The 16992-nt window shown below is 38.7% G+C and overlaps 1 protein-coding gene across 4 annotated transcripts; it reads right to left on the bottom strand.

Moving 5' to 3' along the window:
* Nucleotides 1–4751: 4751 nt before the first annotated feature.
* LOC140763921 (serine/threonine-protein kinase BSK2) lies at nucleotides 4752–16305 on the bottom strand. 4 transcript variants are annotated; one of them, XR_012104929.1, is made up of 12 exons: nucleotides 15899–16305; nucleotides 15604–15824; nucleotides 15351–15486; nucleotides 14098–14231; nucleotides 13253–13358; nucleotides 12439–12524; nucleotides 12018–12206; nucleotides 11766–11924; nucleotides 10787–10900; nucleotides 5237–5521; nucleotides 5041–5165; nucleotides 4752–4960 (listed from the first exon to the last, which is right to left on the bottom strand). XR_012104929.1 is itself a non-coding variant. In XM_073102302.1 (11 exons), the coding sequence occupies exons 1-10, from the start codon at nucleotides 16131–16133 to the stop codon at nucleotides 5270–5272; spliced, it is 1632 nt and encodes a 543-aa protein (XP_072958403.1). In that variant the 5' UTR covers nucleotides 16134–16305; the 3' UTR covers nucleotides 4752–5165; nucleotides 5237–5269. The 4 variants fall into 4 exon arrangements, 2 of the variants coding, with proteins under 2 accessions (XP_072958403.1, XP_072958402.1); XR_012104928.1 differs by having other exon boundaries at nucleotides 5041–5521; XM_073102302.1 differs by having other exon boundaries at nucleotides 4752–5165.
* Between the last annotated feature and the right edge of the window lie 687 nt (nucleotides 16306–16992).

Raw genomic sequence — 16992 nt, 5'->3', positions numbered from 1 at the left:
AAATACGCCTACTTTGCTTGGATATACCTCTATTGACTTGGACAGAGACAAAACATAGACTTGGCTGGGTCAGTACGGATCCGGGTTAGATCCGGATCCGACGTATCTCCTACCATCCCTCGTTAGTCGTTACTCGTTAGTCGTTACTCTGCTAGCCGGGTCGGAGTTTATCTGCTGGTAATCCAGCCCGATTCTTTTGAAGAGGCCCAAGCCCAATACAAGGTCCAGAGGCCTAAGCCTGACCCGAATCCGATAAAGAGCTAATTGGATCAGATAATCTCCGAGTACTCTTGCTTTTTCTTTTTCTTTTTCCTTTTTCTAAATCTTGGTTTTCAAGAATAAATTTCTCCCAAAGATAGATTAATTGATGTTCATTAGATTTTTCTTTTATCAAAATCAGATAATTTATACATTACTATGAGGATTATGCTTTCATAATTATCTGACAAAGGGTTAATATTTACTGTAAGATGTCAAAGTAAGCTCGCAATTGCAGAGTTGGACGTGGATTATATGTTCCTAAGCTAGTCAAAAAAATAACCTGTGGTAATGAAGGTAAAGCTGCATACTTATTGCACTCTGAGCAATGGTCAATAACACTCATAGATAACTGCTATAGAGTTGCAAAAGAGTCAACCAGGTAATTTCATCGCAAGCAGAGTAGTGAACATCCAACCAACGTCCTTTAGAAAATTAAAACATAGTATCTTCACAATTACAAGAAATTTATAGCCTAATTGCCGATGTTTCCGACAGAACATGGAGGGGGTTGAGTATCAGCGGATTGAGTGTAGGATATCGAGATCAGCTTGGATCTGTATTTTTCTGCCCATCCACCGTAATCTCCATTGACACAGTTGGAATCAGCTGGCTTGGTCGATGCCGAGTTTGAGTTGTGGGTTTTCTCTGGAGCAGATTGTGATATAGCTATCAATGACTCACGAGCAAGTTCTTCAGAAATCTCTGTGCTGGTAGCAATTGAGGCCATAGAAAAATTACCACCTGCATTTGTCAAGCCACAAAAGCTCAGCTGTCAGCATAAAGTTGTCATATCATATACTCAAGCCCTAGACATTGTTAATTTCTTACATGCAAGCCAAATAAAAGAAGAAACAAGCTTCAAAGGAGATAAGAGACCTAGAATACCTGCACCTGATAAACTCATGAAGCAAAGGGTGGCACTCACATTATGTGATACCATATAAGCTTTGGAGAGATGTTTTAAGTCAAATCATACTTCCTATTTGCTTTAATGCACTCTTACACTGATAATGGCACCTAAACCTATATCTGACACAATATAGGAATACCACTTCATAACAATGTGACAAGTAACAAATGATTAAACATATGGTGAAGCAAAGTTAAAAGATTATTTGCCTGCTTGGAGTTTCATACAGAAGGAACAAGGAGATAGTATAGTAGAATAAACAGAAAAAAGGGAACACCAAATATTACTTACACTAGAAAGAAATAAGAGCTAATAGTTAATGAAACTAATTTCACAAATTCTATGGTACAAGTGAAGGAAACAATGACACTTATCTGAAAAGTAGTAGTTCGTAAGATCTTCTATCAATTGTCATACTCCTATTTTGATTATTAATGTACCCATCCCCAACGCTGTAAATTTCACTTATGTGGCATAGGAAAGAAAAAGGATTGATGCCAACAAGCATAGTTAAATTACAGCTTATGTTGGAGAAACAAAGATCTCAGCTACTGTGCAATTTGAGAATGTCAACCGGAGATAGGCCCTTTAAGGAATTTAATAATTTAATGACAGATTACTATTGGAGTGAAGTCATGAGGGTAATAGAGGGAATCAATGATCGCCGTGCCGATCCCACGTCGGCACGGGGAATGGCGACCGGCATGCCCTCAGCACACTCCTTGTGTGCTACTAGCATGCATTAGCACACCTTTAGCAAATTTTTAATAATTTTTTTAAAATATTTAAAAATATTTTTGGATTTTTGGCACGTTAATTTTTTATTTTTATGTAAATATATATATATCAAAATCTATATTAGAGCCTTTTATCTTTAGATTACTTTTGTAAATAACATTTTATTAAAAAATATTCAAATAAAAATATTATTCAACACATAATATGATTAAATATATTTATGAAAAACTAATATTAATGATTAAACATTCCATAATATGATTGAATACTCCATAATATGACATATTAAAATATAAAAAAGTAAAAGAAAATGGCTACATATGACATATCTTATTTGTCACATGATAAAAAAAAAACCCCACAAAATATTTTAGATTTACCACTAATGAATCCATTTCGAATCTCACACGACCCGTGCCGACATGGGTCGACAAGGGGGTGTGCACTGGCACACTCCATGTCAGGTGTCATGCCATTATCGACACAAAATAAAAGGAATGTGCAAATTTTAGACTAGCAAAATTGGATATAATTCCTAACCAAGGGAATGCAAAAGGAATTGTACATAAAATTAATTGGATACAAGAGTACTTATCTAGAGTTCTAGACATGCATGACTCTATACAAAAATACATGGATAACATACATATATCATTTGTCCTTTCCAATTTCTCAACTAAGCTTGTGTATAAAAAAGGAACATCTTCTGCTGATTTTCAGAAAATATATTGAAAATCTGACCTGAATGCTCCACATAAAAGAATTCATTAACAATATAATCCAAGTACAAGAACTTTTGGGGAAATCATTTATTAGCATTTTGCAAAGGACTTTGCATTAAGAGATCTTTTGCTGGGATTTCTAGAGTATCTATGAACAATATAAGGATACAAATTGGTTTTACCTTACAGTACAAATCAACCTCCTGGATATGAAGAAAGATTATACAGGAGATACTACTAAAGTTATAACGTAACAATATAGGAGATTGGAGCTACATCACATATGACAAAATTCAACCAGAATTTTCAATTTTGAAATCTTCTTAAGGCATGCTAACTAGTGTTTTATCTGTGACAATTAAGGTAAAGAACAGCTACAAATTGAGATTCGGATGAACTAGCAGTGACTTGACTATAGTGGCCAATTACTCAATCGCTCTCTTCTTTAGCTGATAAGATGGTACTCAGCTTCAGGGTTGTAGAAATATGACCGGATGTCAGACGACTAGGGTTAGCCTACAATATTTTTGAGGCACCAAAGAATCAATTACTACGGATAGTCCATCAAACGTAAGAACTAAAAAGAGAAAAAGTGAAGTTGGAATTAAGTAAAAGAAACATAACCTGTTATGCAATTCTTGATTTTCATAATTAAGTATTAAAGATCCATGATGAGATTGCTCTCAAACTTCTTAAAAATCTTCTCTTTTCTGTTCTCAACCACAAGATCTTAGAGTACTTTGAAAGACGAGATGTCAATACTCAGTAAATTCATATCTTAAAATCCACAGGAAAAGAACCGAGAAGAAAAATTGGGGTCATGATCTTGACATGAGTTTTGGTTGAAGGTAACTTGCACCAAGAATCAGAAAGAAGTAGCAGTAATCAACAACTTTTACAACCACAAAATCACAAAATCACAAAATCATGAACAGGAGAGATGGAAAGGTAACAAATTGGGTTGCGACCACCATCATTCTATAGCGACTATCAAATTGAGCTAAAAATTCTCTCACTGATGCCATAATCTAAGGGGAAAGAAGAAGACAAGATCACCAAGATAGAATATATATGCGATAATCCAACTCACAAAAGATCAAAACTTGAGCGAGGAGAAGAAGAGAACCAACAACGCACCCGATTGAGAACCGCGTGAGGAAGGGCAAGAGAGAAGGCGTTGATTTCATCCTAAGAACTTCGGGACATAAAGGATTTATGTCCTTTTCTTCCTCCTCCGGGGACCCACTTTTCCTTACCTTATTTGGATAACGATCGATCGCGATAACCGGCGTCCTTCTCTCCATTATTTCTACGCTCCGCTTCTTTATAGATATGTTCGATTTCCATAATCACGACTTGTTTAAGAGCATCTTATCCATTATTTTTTTTAAATAACTTTTTTTGATTAACTTATTATCTTAATTCTTAAGACCACACAATTTTAATTATTGTTGGGCAAATCCAGGTTTTATATCTACAGATATACAATAATCTTGGACTCTTCGACGTACACGAGAATATTATGCAATTTAATGGATTTTATATTTCTAATTAATTCCTTTTCCCCATAAAATCAAATAAAAATCAATTTAATATACTCCAGTGCTCTAATCATGTTCTAAAACATTAATACCTAATGCCAGTAACGAGAGACGTATTTGCGGTCACCGTTCCGCTTAATGCTTATCCCTACCAAATCGACACGAACAGACGTACAGATTCCATAGAAAATTGCCTTGCGAGGCGTGTGAATCTTAAAAAAGTTCTCCCTTCTGTTGTAGGGGTCCCACTTCGATGTGACCTTGCGATTCACATTGCGTGCAAAGGCTCTCTATAAATGCATAATGCATGCAGATGTAAGCATTTGATCTCAAAATGTAAAAGGAGCTAGTAGCCCAGTTATGACCCATTAACGGAGAAGATTGTACAAAGAGGAATTAGAGATTACAAAGATCAGAAAAAGCTTGAAAAGAGAGAGGAGCTTTAGCGAGCTAGATAGATTGTTATCGAACTTTCTAAGCTGTTTCTGCATTACAAGCTTCCTCAGGAGCATACCATTATTAAGAAATAATAAAAAAATAGAGAATCAATCACCATTCAAAATTCATACCCAATTGCAATATCAAAACGAATTATGAACTTTGGACTTGAAAATGTAAATTAAAACAAAACGGAACCAGTCTACATCAATGAATAATCCATACATTTTTTAAAAATAAATTTCACATTCAAAAGTTCCCAGATCACATATGCATTCGAAAATCAAAAAGATCTTTACGCCCAGGACTTGATAAAATGTGCCTCTAAGCTGATCAGAATCACCCAGTTCCTATCAATGAAAGATCAATACATTATAAAATGGTCTGCACTATCGCAGCTTCACATGTCGCATGGTATGAGAAGACAGACCTGGAATGGCCTAGCCTGGCTAGCTATCTTCCAAGCCTTCATGATATTGCTCACTGATCCCCGTTTAGCCACCAGTATTTTAATGAATAGTGTTTTCTCCACCTTCCGCAGAATGAAAAGTTCTCCTGCCGCGTCAAACCAAGGTACCCGTCAGGGGAATTCTCTTTCTGTTACAAGTAGCATTTAGAGCTACTACCTGTGACAAGGAGTCTGGCACCAGCACATCAATCTAGCCACGCCAACAGTTCTGCTTCTTTGCTTCAAATGTCGCTCCATCGTTAAGCATGTCCTGGGCATCAGTTTCCTTGCCAAGCTTTGAGAGAGCAAGGGACTGAAGATAGAAGGCAGTAGGCCACTCAGGCATGCAGACCTGAGCCTGCATGGCATCCCTAAGAGCAAGCTCCGATTGGCCATTCATCAAATAGGAGAAACTCCGCCTTGCAAATACCGTAGCTGAAGTAACAGACATCATATCCGCTAGCTGCATAATAACAAAAGCAAAGATACTTGACAGATGATACTATCATACAAGAACCGGTTAACAGTTTCAAATGGCAAAGATTAAATAAAAGATGCATGGATTTCATAGCAAAGCAGGCAGAATAAATGATATAAGTAATCCAGCCTGCTGACAAATTTAGTTGTTCTAAGTCAATTGCACGGCAAATCTTTATGTAAAATGCAGAAATAATAAATGATAGCAGAACACCCTCCAAGAAAATAGTACTATTAACATGTAAAATACAAGCAGCCAAGAATCGAGTATAAATAGTTAGTGGACAACTCGATAAACTACTGAAATAGTGAATCATCAATAGACATTTGAATTCAATTATTTGTAAAGCAGGAAGTCTAGTCCTTTTGAGAAGATCATCACGTTAATATGTGTAAGAATTTAAATAAGGATTAGCAAAGGCAAATACAACCTTTTGCTATGCTTCTGTATTTATAATGATGTTACAATGTATGGAAAGTATAGGGAGGTTACAAATCAGTTATACAAGGCATGATATCAAGGATATTTGACATGATTATTTACCATAACAGCAGAGAATGTTTATAGTAATAATAGGGGCTGTTTATAGTAACAATGGCATAATTCTCAATCAGGTTGATGTGACTGGCGTGATGATGGCTTTACGTTCATACCCTCCCGCGAACTCAACGTCCGACGAAGACAGATGTTGAGTTTGGATCTTAAAAAGTCAAAGCGTGTGCGCGATAGGTTCTTTGTAAAGAGGTCGGCAAGCTGATCAGCAGTGGGAACATATTTGATCACCAAGCGTTTTTGTGCAACTCTTTCACGAACAAAGTGATAGTCAACTTCTATATGCTTAGTTCGCGCATGAAAAATGGGATTGGCGGCGAGATATGTTGCGCTAATGTTGTCGCACCACAAGGTTGGAGTAGTATAAATGGAGACGCATAGCTCGTGAAGAAGATATTGGAGCCAAGATAATTCGGCTGCAGTGATAGCTAGCGCACGATATTCTGATTCCGTGCTTGAGCGAGATACTGTTAATTGTTTCTTTGCTGTCCAAGCAATGAGGTTGCGACCAAGAAAGACACAAAAGCCTGTGGTGGAGCGCCGATCATCTGGAGATCCGGCCCAATCTGCATCAGAATAGGCTTGTAAATGGAGAGAGGAGTCACGATAAATTTGTAGACCATGGTGCAACGTTCCTTTTAGATAGCGAAGGATTCGCTTTGCAGCTACCCAATGTGATGTGCATGGAGCATGCATAAACTGACATGCTTGATTGACGATGAAGGAAATTTCTGGGCGAGTAAGTGTAACATACTGAAGAGCACCAACTAGACTTCTATAGGTTGTTGGGTCGGGAAGCATATCACCACTGTTATGGACTAGTTTATGTGATGTCGGAGCAGGAGTTGAGATAGGTTTAGCGCCTTCAAGTCCAAATCGTTGTAGTAGCTCCATTATGTACTTTGTTTGTGAAAGGTGAAGACCAGAGTTAGTGAAGTGTGCTTCGACACCAAGAAAGAAATGAAGTTTACCCAAGTCTTTGAGTGCAATATGGTGGCCTAAGTAGAGGAGAAGTTCGTTAATGGACTCCAAGTTGTTCCCAGTGACAATGATGTCGTCAACATAGATTAGCATGTAGATGATAGAGTTGTGATGTTGCCGGATGAATAGAGATGAGTCAGACTTAGAGGCAGTGAAGCCAACATGATATAGAAGACCACATAGGCGTTCAAACCAGGCTCTAGGGGCTTGTTTTAGGCCGTAGAGTGCGCGATGGAGTCGACAGACATGGTTGGGGAAGCGAGGATGCTGAAAGCCTTGAGGTTGGAGCATGTAGACTTCTTCCTTTAAATAGCCATGTAAGAAGGCATTTTGTACGTCGAGTTGCCGAATTTGCCAGTTTCGAGAGACAGCAAGAGAGAGCACAAGTCGAATGGTTGTAGGTTTAATAACAGGACTGAAGGTCTCATGGAAGTCTCTTCCTGCTTGTTGATGGAATCCTTTCGCAACTAATCGTGCTTTGCGCCTTTCAATAGTTCCATCCGGGTTTCGTTTGATGCGATATACCCATTTGCAGCCAACAGCTTTTCGGCCAGTAGGGAGAGGGACCAAAGACCAAGTTTTATTTAGTAGCATGGCATTGAATTCGTCAACCATCGCCGATCGCCATGCTACATCTTTTGCTGCTTGAGAGTAGCAAGTTGGAGTTAGTTCTGGTATTTGATCTACTGGGTATTTCGAGGCAAGCAAACACTTAGGTTTGAGATTATTTGTCATGGAGCGGGTGACCATGTGGTGAGTGGCGAGGGGAGCTAGTTGTCGTTTAGGTGGAGGGGATGATGGGGAAGTTTGGTGCAGTGGTGGTGGGCTAGACTCTTGACGTGAAGATGTGATAATAGTGGTTGGCTCAGTTTGAGAGAAAGAACGTTCAAGTGATGGTGGAGGTAAAGCATTGATGGAATTGGGTATTGACGTGACTGGACTGCATGAGGTTGATGGTGAAGTAGATAGTGATGTAGGTATAGGAAGCAACGAAACAGGTGGTGAGTCTAGTTGTGATGTAGTTGGTGAGATGGTGGGAATTGTGGAGAACGGAAAGTGAGACTCGTCAAAGACGACGTGGCGCGAGAGGAACATGCGTCCAGTTTTCCAATCCATGCAAACATAACCCTTGTGTTGTGGTTTGAATCCCATAAAAATGCATAAAGATGATCGAAACTGTAGCTTATGAGTGGCATAAGGACGGAGACAAGGATAGCAGGCACAACCAAAGGTGCGTAACATTGTGTAGTCCGGTGGATGCTGTAGAAGTTTCTCCCATGGAGACTTGCTGTGAAGAACCGGAGAAGGAAGCATATTTGTAAGGTACGTGGCATGAAGAAAAGCTTCAACCCAAAAACTGAGAGGTGCAGAAGCATGTGCAAGAAGGGAAAGACCATGATCAACAATTTGTCGATGACGTCGTTCAACAGTGCCATTTTGGTGTGGTGTATAAGGACATGAGAATCGTTGTTCAATGCCATTTGAGTGAAGAAAATGTTTGAATGATGTATTGGTAAATTCGCCGCCGCCATCACTTTGAAAGGAAGAAATTTTCTGATTTAAATGCTTCTGAATGTAGCAATGAAATCTAATAAAAGTGGCAAGAACATCACTTTTATTCTTCAATGGAAAGAACCATATATAGCGTGAGTAGTCGTCAACAAATGAAACATAATAGCGATAGCCAGCATGAGAGGGATCACGACTCGGTCCCCATACATCGCCAAACAACAGTTGTAGAGGACGACTGCTTCGGATGCCAGAGCGAGGAAGAGGAAGACGATGTGATTTTCCCATTTGACACGCTATGCATGGTTTTTTTATTTGCCGAGCACCAGAGAGAGGAAGGTGAAATCTACTAATAATTGAGCTGACGGTGGAAGGAGCAGCATGACCAAGCCAGTTGTGCCAGGTGGAAATTGTTGTACGATCACCTTGAACGACAACATTATTTGCAAGTTTTGTTGATTTCTGGAAGGAATATAACCCATTGTTACTCGGGCCCTGCATAAGTATTTGTCCCGTCGTTTTGTCCTTGACAGCAAAGCCAGAAGAAGTAAATTCGACAATGCAGTTTAAATCATTGGTGAGCTTTGAAATAGAGATCAAGTTTTTTTGAATCGATGGAACATGCAAGACATTGCGAAGAGAAATCAAGGGAGAAAGCGAAGAGCTTCCAATATGAGATATACCCAAAGCTTGACCATTACCGACGTAGACATGGTCAGTTCCGCCGTAGGATTGGGTAGAGTCCAGGTTGTTTGCATCATGGGTAAGATGATGTGTTGCACCAGAGTCTGGATACCAAAGTGGATCAGATCCTTCGGCTTGTAAAGAAGAGAGGTTAGCCGAGGGGGAGCCTTGGAAGGAATGGTCAAAACGCTTTGAGCAGTTGAGGCTGGTGTGACCACCGCCATTGCAAAGTTGGCAGGTTAGAGATGTTGCATTCCAGGCTTGTTTTTGCTGGAATTGTTGTTGTTGAGGTGGAAATAAGTGTTGTTGTTGGCGACCACGACCATGTTGGTTGCGTCCACCACCACCGCGACCACGGTGGAAGTATTGTTGTTGACCACCACGCCCCTGGTTTTGATAACTATTACCACGTCCTTTATTCGAAGCACGACCACGTCCACGGTTGTTGAAAGAGTTGCTATGAGAGACATAGTTTGCTTGTGAAGAAGAGAGATCAATTTGGGAAAGTTGTTGTGTCATGGTGAGCCGCGTCTCTTGTGTTAAGAGAGAGCTGTAGAGATCGTCAAGTGCAATGCACTCGGGGCGAGCCGTGACTGTCATTATGAACGGCTCATATTCGGGGCCAAGACCACCCAGAATATATAGAGCTATCTCCTGGTCTGAGATAGAATGTGAAGCAGCAGAAAGATTGTCCGCAAGGTTGCGGGCTTTGTCAAAGTAGTCAGCAATGGATAATGTACCTTTCTTTAATGTTTGCAGCTGAAATCGCAAGTGGAGTATGCGAGTTTGAGAGGTGGACGAGTACATACGCTCGAGCGACACCCACATGTCTTCTGCAGATTGGAGACGCATGACTTGTCCGAGAACGGACTTTGATAGTGTGGCGAGAATCCAACTCATGACGACCATGTCGATGCGTCGCCATGCGGTATACGCTGGGTTGAGTTGGTTGCCGGAGTCATCTGGTAGGTATTTGGTTGGGCATGGTGTGGATCCGTCGACATGCCCATATACGTCCTGGCTTATGAGCACAGGAAGAAATTGTGCCTTCCACATTAGATAATTCTGCCGATCTAGCTTAACTGATATGTGGTGAGAGATATTGGAGATGGAGAATGTTGCATTTGAGATAGTGGAGGTGGAAGAGATGGTAGAATCAGTAGAGTTGGCCATGAAAATAAAAAATTGCGAGAGTTACTCGTCTAAGGCTCTGATACCATGTAAGAATTTAAATAAGGATTAGCAAAGGCAAATACAACCTTTTGCTATGCTTCTGTATTTATAATGATGTTACAATGTATGGAAAGTATAGGGAGGTTACAAATCAGTTATACAAGGCATGATATCAAGGATATTTGACATGATTATTTACCATAACAGCAGAGAATGTTTATAGTAATAATAGGGGCTGTTTATAGTAACAGTGGCATAATTCTCAATCAGGTTGATGTGACTGGCGTGATGATGGCTTTACGTTCATAATATGGAGGTTACTCTGAAGAAGCAAGCAAAAGCAGAATATACCTTGGAATAATAATCAATTGCTGTCTTGAAATCTTTATCTCTGAATGCAATATCCCCAAATCTCTTTGTATTCAACATATCCTGTACTTGTTGAGTCCATTCTTGAAATGAAAGCTGCAGAATTTGAAAGACAGGCATCAATATGCATGAGATAAAATCGACGTAAGTTATTACCCAGCCAAAAGGAAATAGATGTTGTCTTTAAATAAACAGTAAGAACTTGATGTATACCAAGCTTGAGCTAAGTATAAGGAATTGAGCTAGGCTCAAGCTTGCATTCTGTCGTATACTCACCAAGAAAACAACATGCCATCATGTGATAATTTTGTTATCTTTAACAATTTTCTGGCAAAGACACAATGGCCACCCTTGTTGCATCATATCCCTCTGTTTATTATCTTCTGTGCTCTCCTATATTTATGTGTCACTCTCATTCTGACCAAAATTACTACATTTAATTCCTCAAGAACACTTTCATAAACCCTTTTAACTTAGGACAAGAGCATCAACCTTATTGATCATCAACCAATAAGCCTTTTCTAAGACAAGAACATCTAAAATTTCCCTCACTTATTGATCATCTACCTTTGTAGCAACACATCAAAAATGGGAAAAAAGGAAACTTACATCGAAATTCCAAAATGCTCTTTGTACACCATCTTGCAAATACGATATTATGTTCTTCAAAATTCTCACAAAAACACATAAAAAAATAAAGAAGCAAAGGAGATGCCTCATTTGAAATTTGGGGTTGCACAAGCCATTTTACAAGAATATACATTTCTATCATATATCTTTGAAATCTTATACATCTTAAAAATAACTTCTTTTGAACAGAATATATTACCTAGATCCTTTTTTTCAAATTGAACTATCAAAGTATCAGCTATGCAGATTTTAACAACATTCAAAAATCTTTCAAAGATGCTCTATAGGTTCCATGGCCAACAAATTACCATATATATATATATTAAATTACCTCATTTTCTGCTCCTTCATCATCCTTGTAACCTGTTTTAAGCAGTATATCATGTACAACAGTAAGGTCCATATTTGCGCAAGCCTTTCCAAGTGGAGAGAGTATAGTTGGTAATACTGCTGTCTCTTTTGTAAGACCCATTAAAACATGTGATGCCACCTAGATTACAAGAAAAAATAATTTCAGATTGAGTAAACATAACAGGTAAAGTGGTATTATACTATTATTTGATGGTGGCAGTTACACATTTACCTCCTTTTGCTTTTGAAGAGGGGCTACAGAAGATATCAGAAATTTGGTGTTGGGTCTATCCCTAGCTTCAAACTGCAGGCATTTCGAAGCAAGTTCAACCAACTTAGCAGCATCTTCATTAGCATACTGTCCCTCTAAGGATGAATCCATCAACATCAGTATGTTCTTTCCTCTGATTAAGTCTAGTGCCTGAAAATGTAAGTTGATCAAGTATTGAGAGACTCTCCCATCGTATCATTAAAATTTATATATTCAGAGTGTTTTATAAAGGGTCAGATGAAGCATTAGGGAAGGTAGATCCATTAACTAACTTAAGAAGAGGTATAGGTATGGCAGACTTAAATATACTCCCTGTTAGGGAGAACATTGAACATGGGAACTTCAAGAAGAAAGAACAGGACCACATGATAAAGGAACATACATGACTAGGAGGAATGTGCTTCCCACTCAAAAGATCTAATAACACTGTTCCATAACTATAGATCACACTTTCTGGGATAACTCTGCCTGCACATAAAATAAAATCAAGCACAAATTATTGCATTTCCAACACATAACAAATATTATGCTCAAAACCTTTTCTAGTTTATCACAAGAGAATTGAAAAATGGCAAATTGTTTTCTCGCAATCAAAGATAAGAGCCATTGATAGTAGAAAGTAGAAACAACAAAAGCAATGATCAAAGCAACTTACTCTATTAATTGACAAGAAGGGGGAAGGGGAGAGAGAGGAGGGGCAGGAAGGGGGTGAGTTGGATAGTTATTCTGCAAACAGATGGAGAGCTATCTGGTAATTGACAACAAAACAATCTTCCATACTCTTCCTTTGTTTTCCTTTCTCCTCGTCCCTCAACTAACCAACCCAATAACTATGTTGCTTCTAGGTATAACACTGATCAATGGTGAAATACTTACATATACCCTGAGATATTGAAAGATAAGATACGGTGTCCTCATTGACTAGCTATTGATGCTCACAGGACATAATACTAGCAAGTGATCTCTTGTTCTCTAATCAGCGACAGATATAACATAATAACATGCTAGAATAATATAAATTTTGCACTATCAAGGACTTGTTTTGGTTGGAAAAAAGCAATAAGGCTCTCAATAAATTGATGGTGAAAGATGATATAGCTTAATTTAGGAAGTTATCAAGACAAACAACCAGATATATGAAAGTTGGTGTGATTGGAGCTTCTTAGCTCACAACTGACTCTAGTTAGTACACTGACCTGTCCGCAGAAACTCGGGAGGGGTATAAGCCAAGTTGGTACTGTAGCTTTTTCCATCACGGCTATTTTTCATTAGTCCAAAACTTGACAAACAAGGATCACCATCCTGATACAACAGCAATCGACAGATAGAACAATACTTGAAGAATGGTTGAACGGTAAAAACAGATCATTCTAGAAATCCAAAGAACTTGAGATCATATGAACAATATTATTAAAGAAAATTGATTTATCTGCTCTGCAATGGAACCGCCATTTCTTCTCTGAAAGAAGAAAGGGAAGAATCTTGGTTACCTAGCATAAACTCCTGTACTAACTGGAAGGATGAAGGGATGGGGAATCCAAATGACAACATGACTTACATGTGACAACAGTCGAATTTTATTTTGCAGCTAGTATTAAAACTCCTAAAAAATAGGAAAATTCTCATAAATGTGATAGATTGAAGATCACATTAAAGCTTCCTCAAACCTAGCTTCCCACTGAAAGTATATGAAGCACAATAAATTAATTAAGAACTGTAGCAGGAAATGAATGGATAGGCAGCTTCATGCTGATTTTGTTAGTGAAAATACTCAGAAACTGTCAGTATTCTATGGTGTTCACCAATTTGATCCCTTCTGCTGAGTTCCTTATCCATCACTTTGGTCCTATTTATACATTTAATCTTCACAAGGTCTGAATATAAATGTTTGAATCTTTGCAGTGCTTCCTATTCAAAAGCTTCCAGAAAATGGCACCCTCCATTTGGTTAGAACAAAGCAAATTATTTTGTACCTAGACAAGGGCAGCAAGATGTGCATTACATTTATTGTTATTCAGTAACACTATAGAACTTCTCGTACCTCATCAAAAAGAACTCTATAAGCATTTAAGTCATGGTAGATTCTGCGGTTTTCGATGTTGCAATGATCAAGTGCTTGTGCAATGTGATATGCAACCCTTAAACGCATTTCCCATATTAATGGCTGTTTATCCCCTGTAGGAAGGAAACACAACAACTCACTTATACGAAGTAATAGTAATAAAACTAAATACAATTTTCATGCTTATTTTGCAATATCCCCAAAGGAATTCAACACCATAAAAAGTCAATAAGAAGCCAAAATGGGAAAAAAAAATCAGAGAAGGATAAAACCAAATCTTTAGGAGTATAAAGTAAAGGAAAATAGTGTGAATATATGTAGAAGAAATTAAGAAAATTTTCAAATGGAAATATAATTTATCAAAATCATATTTGAATTCAGAGCCACAATTTTCAAAACATCACCAACTTTCAACTGGCAAAGACATGAACTAACACTTAAGGACATTGTCTCATAGAAAATGAACTAGTAGAAGAAAAGAAAACCAACTTTATGCTAACATAATATTGAAATTGCTTATAAATGAGCATTTAATCAGTCAAATTTAGTACAGGTATTATCATAATATAAAGCTATCTAGTGATAATTTCAGCAAAAGTATAAACTAATGCAGCCTATGTCCAGAAATACACAGAGATTCGAGGCATAGAGAGCAATACAAATATTAGTAACATAAATTAACAGCTTATTGCTAAATACCCATCTTGTCAGAGAAATTAAATTTATTTGCAACCTGCAGTGCATGCAACATATTGAGTTAGCAGAAGATGGTTAGCCAGGAAGAGTAAAATTACTCAAATGTGATGGTCAGAGCATAAGCCACTGAAATCAGATCGTGACATAAATATTTACAAATTTATGACCTGCAAGATAAATGTGGAAGTTATCATCAGAAAGATTTCACACAGCAAAAGTAGCTACGTCAATTATTGAGTTTTTGGCTTTATTGCAACGGATGGTCCCTCAATGCATTGTACATGTAATTAAAGTGAGAAGTTGCATCAAAGCAGTCTTATTCCTAGGACCCTCACGGACAACAAGGTCAACTGTGCATTTCCAAGCCTGGCATTCATTTTCTTCCAATGAGACTGGAAAAATGCTTTCACAATCAATACTTACGATAAATTGATACTTAATACCCTTTTCCAGTTAAATGAGGAATAACATAATCTAAATTAACAAGTGAGAACATGTTCGTATGTCTTAAAAACCAAAGCAACAAAATATCATACAGTGAAATAGATGCTTAGATAGCGTATCATTGGGCATGTACTCTGCCACAAGGAGCCGCTCGTCGCCCTCCGCGCAGCATCCAATCAAGTTCACGAGTCGTTTATGCCGCAGCTTCCCAACTCCCGCAGCCTCTGCCTGCAACACAAGAAAACCATAGCACACCAACCATTGACCAAATCACATCCAAGAAACACGAAATACGAATCCAAAAAGCAATCATAAAGGCAATATTCTTCTCATTCTTTCCCGCACCATGAACTGCTGGGGATCGGGCCACGACTGCTTCGAGAAGCGCTTCACGGCAATGAGCTTTCCACCATCAAGCCGCCCACGGAACACCACATTGGGCGCCTTCTCGCCGCTCTCCGACACGATGAGATCACTACTGAAGCCTTTGGTGGCGGCGCGGAGCTCCGCGAGGCCATATTCTTTGAAGGCCGGGACCCGATCTTGATCTCCACCATCGCCATTGGCTTCATCGAGATAAAGTAGAGATTATTAAAAAAAAAATGAACATCTAGTAATGGAAGCGAAGAGGTGCGATTACCAAGATCTGCCTTCTCCTGTGGGAGCGGTTCTTTGTCCGCGGATTGGTTGACAGTCTTCGATTGGAAGCAGCCCATCGAGGAAGTTGGAAACCCTAGAAATCTAGAAGCATCGAGATCGAGAGAGTGAGTGAGTGAGAGAGTGGGAGGGAGGGAGAAGGAGGGAGAACTGAAGAGGACTGGAGCACGAGGAGTGTGTGGAGGAGGGGAGAAGCCGAGCCAATCGGCTATCAGCATGAAACACGGAAGAGCACTACAAGCTACGTGGAGAGAGATAATTTGCCAATATCAGCATTCGATATTCGCCACGTCATCTACAAGGTCATCCCCCCCTGATTAGAGTGAGGACTGACAGTTGTATACCCGAACCTGAGCCCGTTGTTTTGCAATTTCCACCCGAAGAAAGAAATCCCAGATTTCCATTTCACACCCCGTCTTATTTGTTTATTATAATTCAGACCCTCTCAATTTTTACACTAAAACAGTGAGCAAAAGAAAAGTAGTCATTGGAAAATGAAATATATAGGTTGATCAGCTAAGCTGATATGTGACTGAAGAGAGCTGTGGGGGTCTTGAACAACTAACTCTTTTAGATGGATGAGCAATTCCTCTTACTAACAACAAGTTGGTGATGTCAAAAGCCTGTAGATGGGTGAATAGAGCTGGCTAGATGTTGACATTATCTTGTTGTTATCCAAACTTCTATTGGTTTACACTGCACAAGGCACTAATGAGAATCATAAAAGGATTCCCCAGGAATAGCTTTTAAGCACTCTTGGCTCCACAAAGAAGGATACAACAAAGAAGACAGACCTACTGGAATGTCATATCACCTATCTGAAGAAAGGTTTTTTTTTAATTTATTTTTAAAATTTTTACTTTCATATGCCACTCCAAGGATGCATGGCAACCATTGGCATCACCTCTTCTACATTCAAGTCCCCATCACACCTATCTGCAAAAAGTTTGATCTCAGAGCAGAACTTTGCATGGTAGATCATTAGTTGGAGGGATAAAAAAAGCTTACACTCCACTATCAGCACAGAGAATGGCTGTAACCCAACAACTGAGTAGTAAAGTGACTGATCCTTAAAAA

Source organism: Typha angustifolia, chromosome 7 (assembly GCF_048772165.1).
Source record: "Typha angustifolia cultivar Huaian chromosome 7, ASM4877216v1, whole genome shotgun sequence".
In the NCBI taxonomy this organism is placed as follows: Eukaryota; Viridiplantae; Streptophyta; class Magnoliopsida; order Poales; family Typhaceae; genus Typha; species Typha angustifolia.
This window is presented reverse-complemented; position numbering and strand designations above follow the sequence as displayed.

Coding starts and splice junctions, on each gene's coding strand:
- LOC140763921 (XM_073102301.1), bottom strand. CDS start 16,133: ATGCTGATAGCCGATTGGCTCGGCTTCTCCCCTCCTCCACACACTCCT. Junction 12,525..13,252: donor TCCCGAGTTTCTGCGGACAG/GTCAGTGTACTA, acceptor TTTTATGTGCAG/GCAGAGTTATCCCAGAAAGT. Junction 12,207..12,438: donor AGCACATTCCTCCTAGTCAT/GTATGTTCCTTT, acceptor TTACATTTTCAG/GCACTAGACTTAATCAGAGG.